The sequence below is a fragment of the Phyllostomus hastatus genome, unplaced genomic scaffold (assembly GCF_019186645.2).
Source record: "Phyllostomus hastatus isolate PE091 unplaced genomic scaffold, TTU_PhHast_1.1 phas_scaffold_345, whole genome shotgun sequence".
In the NCBI taxonomy this organism is placed as follows: Eukaryota; Metazoa; Chordata; class Mammalia; order Chiroptera; family Phyllostomidae; genus Phyllostomus; species Phyllostomus hastatus.
The window spans coordinates 30,481,702-30,487,056 of record NW_025334024.1 but is presented as its reverse complement, the minus strand read 5'-3'; the positions used below and the strand labels follow the sequence as shown (position 1 = coordinate 30,487,056).

At 62.8% G+C, this 5,355-nt stretch overlaps 1 protein-coding gene across 1 annotated transcript; it reads left to right on the top strand.

The window, feature by feature from the left end:
- The first annotated feature begins 483 nt into the window (after positions 1–483).
- Positions 484–5,033, top strand: LOC123806199 (cytochrome b-c1 complex subunit Rieske, mitochondrial). The gene is made up of 2 exons (XM_045819258.1): positions 484–760; positions 4,173–5,033. Exons 1-2 carry the CDS (start codon positions 547–549, stop codon positions 4,781–4,783), a joined length of 825 nt encoding a protein of 274 aa, XP_045675214.1. The 5' UTR covers positions 484–546; the 3' UTR covers positions 4,784–5,033.
- Positions 5,034–5,355: the final 322 nt, after the last annotated feature.

Genomic DNA, 5,355 nt, shown 5'->3' with positions numbered 1-5,355 from the left:
CCTGGCCTTTTCAAAATTTATTTTTTATTCCGTAGCTAATGACCATAATCATTATAGTAAATACACAGCAGTTACTATGTGCTGGTCTCTCTTCTGGGTTTTATATGGATACCCTATTTCCCACGTATTAGGATATTAAGCACATAAGCGCATATGTTAAGAACTGTTATTATCCCTACTTAAACTATTACGGTAACTTATTCTTACTCCTAGCACCCCGTAGAGGATGCTCACTTTTGCTCACGGGACTGCAGAGCCGGCCCACCAAACGTTCCCAGGGAACCTCACGCCCCCTTCCTTTGGGGTGGACTCCAGAACCGCGACCGCTAGGAACCCGAGCTGACCGACCGCGCAGCGCCCCACCCCCGCGAGGCCCCGCCCCCAGCGTGGGCCCTTAGCCCCGCCCCCGGCGCACACCCCTCCGGGCCTGCGCTCCTCGGCCGGCGCGTGACGTCACGGCCCCGCGCCGCCTGCGCTTCCGCGCGCCTGCGCCGCGGGCGGAAGGTCGTCTCTGTGACCGGCTCGGCGTTTGGAGCAGCTGTCGCCATGTTGTCGGTTGCCGCCCGCTCGGGCCCCTTCGCGCCCGTCCTGTCGGCCACGTCCCGCACGGTGGCGGGCGCGCTGCGGCCCCTGGTGCAGGCCGCGGTGCCCGCCGCCTCGGAGCCGCCGGTGCTGGATGTGAAGCGGCCCTTCCTCTGCCGCGAGTCTCTGAGCGGCCAGGCCGCCAGCCGGCCCTTGGTCGCCGTCGTGAGCCTCAATGGTGAGCCAGCCGGGCCGGGGGTCCCCCCTTTCCCCCGCTCTCTGGGCCTGGGCCCAGGGACCCGCGCAGAAGGAAGGGCGAGGTCTGCGGGGAAATGGGACCAGGCGGCCGGCTGGGTGGAGCGGGGCAGGCCCGCGCGCTCCCGGGCCCGTGTCCCACCCGGGCAGGAGCGATCGCAGGTGTCCGCGGGCTCTGGCAGCCGGGCTCTGGCAGCCGGGCTCCGGCGCCAGGCTCTCCGTCGGCGGCCAGGCCGGCCTCCCGGCCTCAGGCTCCGCTTTGACTCCCATCACTTACGTTCCGGAGTTCCAGGTTCCGACGGCGCCCGGCATAATCGGACCCATTTCTCACCGGTGAAATGGGCCAGCGGTTACACCGAATCTCCGGGTTGTGTCGTGGGATTCCGATGCAAATAGCCTACATGCAGCCATGAGTGCACTTGGGGGGCATTTGATAAACGCTCGGAAGTAGGAACTGCTAGTACTCGCGAGGTCGTCCCGCTGGCCACCACTGATCGCGGTAGTGCCCCCACCGCACACGGCCCGCACAGCGGCGCAGCCTCAAGGTCAGTCACGGTGCAGGCGTTGGCGGCGGGGGTCTCGGGAGTTTCCCACGGTAGTCAGCCCATCGCAGAGCCATAGATGGTCCTCCCGTTTCACAGATGCGGGCACAGCGGACTAGGGGTGCGCAGGCACACACTGTTCCGGAGGCCAGGTTCCAGGACTGACGCACCGTCTGGCAGGTCCTGGTCTCCCTCTGTGCCTTGTCTTCTCGGTTCACCCCCTGTCCCCGGACATCCTGAACTGGTGGCCTTCGGGCCAGCTGCCCTAGTCTGCATCACCGGCATCATTTTAAAAACCTGGGAGGATCTCTAGCCACCCTTGGAATGCTGGGAGCTGGTCCCCCTGGGCCTCGTTCCGCCTGGGTCTTCTGGCGTGCCCCATGGCTGCGGCAGGTGCCGGCCCAGTTCTCCCAGGCCTCCCTGGCCCACAGCAGGCCTCGCGCCACCCGCCAGGCCCGGGACAGTGGAGCTGGTGACTCTTGCCCCACGCCGTGACCCAGCTGCCCCCACGATTCTGCCTCTGTCCACCCTCTCCTCTGAGCGGTCAGTGACACTCCCACTCACTTTCCCACGTCTCCGGTGTTTCCCCGTCCTTGCCGAGTCCGGGGCCGAGTCCGGGACCGTGTCAGGCAGTGTTGCCTCTGCTGACCCCTCTGTGTTTTGAGGCACAGGACACTTTCCACGCTGTGTTGTGTGCGCTGTGAGTCCTCTGACCTTGAGCTGGAGGGCGTGGAGAAGGTCTCCTTTGTTTTTCCCTCTCCCCTCATGGTGGGTCTTGCGCACAGCTGGTGCAGAACTTTTCTGAATGGATTCCGGGGAAGTCTGTTAGGGGGCCCGTTGGGCTGCGGGGAGCCCCTCCCCGGTAGGACCGACATGCCCTCGAGGGCCTGGTTGGCCTGGAGGTGAGAGGCGGGGAGGGAGGGGACGGTCCAGTAGCACAGGCGGACAGCGCCACTGGACTGTGTCACCGTGGCCACAGGGTTTGTTGTGGAACAGCCTTTCCCTGGAACTGGTGAAGGCTGGGGCGCCTCGCGGCAGCCAGTCGTCTGTCTGAACTTGCGCCCCGCAGCTCGTGGCCAAGGGTGCGGGAAGCCCTCCTGTCGCGGTGGTTTGTGGGCAGGTGGTGAGCAGAGGCTTGGGGCCGGGAGGGGCTGGAGCACAGGGTCCCTGAGCGGAGGGAGATTTCCAGGGTGCCTGAGAGCCCACCCGAAACAGGACGAGACAGACAACACACCTCGATTCGTAATGCTGTCGTGCATTTTCTCTACAAGTAACTGATTTGCTTTAATTGGAACTAAACCTAGCTAGCCAGGTCAGGGATCTTTGCTTTTAAAAGTCACGAATGCAGTTCGTGTGGATTATTTGGAGAATAGTTTTTGCACCGGGCCATTCAATCCCGCAGGGCCCTCTGGGCGGCCCAGCCCCGTGGGAAGCGTGGCCGCTGTGCAGGAGGCCAGCAGGCCGCAGGGCCTCTCCGCCAGCAGATCTGCAGCCGAGGCCGTCAGAGATGGTCTGGTCGCAGCTTCTGCACGTTTCCGTGTGTGCTGTTGCCCGGCTGGGGGTCGTGGTGCCGTTCTCAGTGGAGCGGTGTTTACTTCGGTCCCTGTCAGGCACGGTGCAGTCCCCGACGACACTGAGGGAGAGTGATTCGTGCTGGACCCCACGCCCCAGCCCCCGCTGACGGGTTCGCGGTGGGCGGGGCTGGGGCAGCGCCCCACGGACCGTCGCTCTGCCGTAGTTGGGAGTAGCAAGCGGTCACTGCCTGTGTCTCGGTTTACCCAGAAAAGCGCACCGGGCGGTTTCGACAGGCCTCCCCGTAAAGGTGCAGACCCTGAGAGCCAGTAGAAATGCAACGTATGTGAAAATACACTTCGTTTTGGAAACAACCCATTTTCTAAAAGTGAGGGGTTTTTGGTGGCCCATTTTCTAAGCAAAGAGATTTGCGTCCTGAAACTTGCTTCACAGTGATACCAGCAAGTGGACTACTTTTCAGACATGTAAACATGCTGGGGGGCAGAGCATGTGGTCTGACGCTCGCTCGACGCGGACGCCTGGCCTGCCAGAGTCCCGCAGCGGCCGCGAGCCCCAGAAGGATGGGGCCCGCCCACAGAGGAGCGGGAGGGACCCTCAGTGAGGGGGTGGCCGCTGTCTCCTTCTTCCCTGTGGTGTGTTGGAAAAGCTGGTTCTTTGGGAGGTTTTATTTGATTTTGATAGCTGCTTTTTTAAAAATAAGGATGCCCTTTTCTGCCAGTTAGGGGTTTTACTTGAAGTTAAAGTAATGCAAATTTATACCTTCAGGTCTGAAATAGAAATAACCCAAGTTGTCTGCAGCTCAAGTTATACTACAGTTCATAGACTGCTTATCTTATAATTGGTATTTTATGAATTTTCAGCCGTTCTCTCAGAGAACAGATAAATAGGAAATGCAGTAAGACGGTCTAATGAGGTGATCACCCAGTCAGTGTACCAGGCAGCCCAGGTGAGCTGCAGGGTCCCCTCTGACCGGGAGAACGGGGACACAGTTCACAGACTGGGCAGCAGGCTGGGCGTCGTGAGTCTGGGGACCCGAACACGGGGCTGTTCCCGGGGCTGTGAGACTGCAGCACAAGGGGCCCTGGGTCGTCTGAAGCCCGGGTGGGCGGAGCCAGTGTGCAGGGTAGTGGTTGGCTTCGTTTCGGTTTTAGCATTTTAGGCGCTGGCCCTGCTAACCTGCCCGTTTCCGAGACCACGGAGTGCGGTTTTGCACCCTTTTATAGCTTCTCGCTTGTGAACTCACAAAGGCCTGTCGGCTGATGTATGCCCTGTGTGGGGTCCTCACCCAATGGCGTTTTTAACCGTCTGTTTGTCTTGCAGCCCCGGCGTCTGTCCGCTACTCCCACACCGATGTCAAAGTGCCCGACTTCTCCGACTACCGCCGTGCCGAGGTGCTGGACAGCGCCAAGTCCTCGCGGGAGAGCGCCGAGGCACGCAAGGGCTTCTCCTACCTGGTGACGGCAGCCACCACCGTGGCCGTCGCGTACACTGCCAAGAATGTGGTGTCCCAGTTCGTCTCCAGCATGAGCGCCTCTGCGGACGTGCTGGCCATGTCCAAGATCGAGATCAAGCTCTCCGACATCCCCGAGGGCAAGAACATGGCCTTCAAGTGGCGGGGCAAGCCCCTGTTCGTGCGCCACCGCACCCAGAAGGAGGTGGAGCAGGAGGCCGCGGTGGACGTGTCGCAGCTGCGGGACCCGCAGCACGACCTGGAGCGCGTGAAGAAGCCCGAGTGGGTCATCCTCATCGGGGTCTGCACCCACCTGGGCTGCGTGCCCATCGCCAACGCCGGCGACTTCGGCGGCTACTACTGCCCCTGCCACGGGTCCCACTACGACGCGTCGGGCCGCATCCGGAAGGGGCCCGCGCCCCTCAACCTCGAGGTCCCCTCGTACGAGTTCACCAGCGACGACGTGGTGGTGGTGGGCTAGGGTCCCGGCCCCCGCCCGGGGGGCTGGAGAGCAGGCCTCCTGCACTTCAGGCTGTCGGTGTGGGCACTCGGGGTCCGCCGGTGACGCCCTTGCTGACGACGTGGCGATGACGTGAGGTGAAGGGGACGGGACGTCGAGTCCTGCCGGTCACCCACCCAATAAAGCCGCTGCTGAGCGCTGCGGGGTGCAAAGACGTGAGGGGGGCAGTGTCTCTGGCCGTTGGCTGTCATTAAAAGTCACTGCTGGCGCACGGGTCCCTGTGAAGTCTGTGATTCACGTTCGCGTTTGTTCAGCGCGGTCGGGGCCGCAGTTGCCGCGGGGCCCGTGGCTGTGAGGATGACTGGCCGGCTGCCGGCCCCACGAGTCCCAGGCCCGAGACTCCAGCGTCTGCGGGTCTCCCTTCGGCCGGTGTGTCCTGGCTGCACCCCCTGCCCCGCCCCGCCCCCCACAGACCGTCATCGGTGGGACGTTGGTGGGACGTTGGTGGGACGTTGGTGGGGCAGTGCTGACTGCAGTCCAAGGAGGGGCTCCTGCGACAGCCGTCCACTCTGAGGCCCGGGCTCCGGCCCCGG

What these genes read in the sequence shown, in the direction of transcription:
- LOC123806199 (XM_045819258.1), top strand. Translation starts at nt 547, where the DNA reads ATGTTGTCGGTTGCCGCCCGCTCGGGCCCCTTCGCGCCCGTCCTGTCG. An exon ending in CGCCGTCGTGAGCCTCAATG is followed by an intron (nt 761 to 4,172) that starts GTGAGCCAGCCG and finishes TTTGTCTTGCAG; the next exon opens with CCCCGGCGTCTGTCCGCTAC.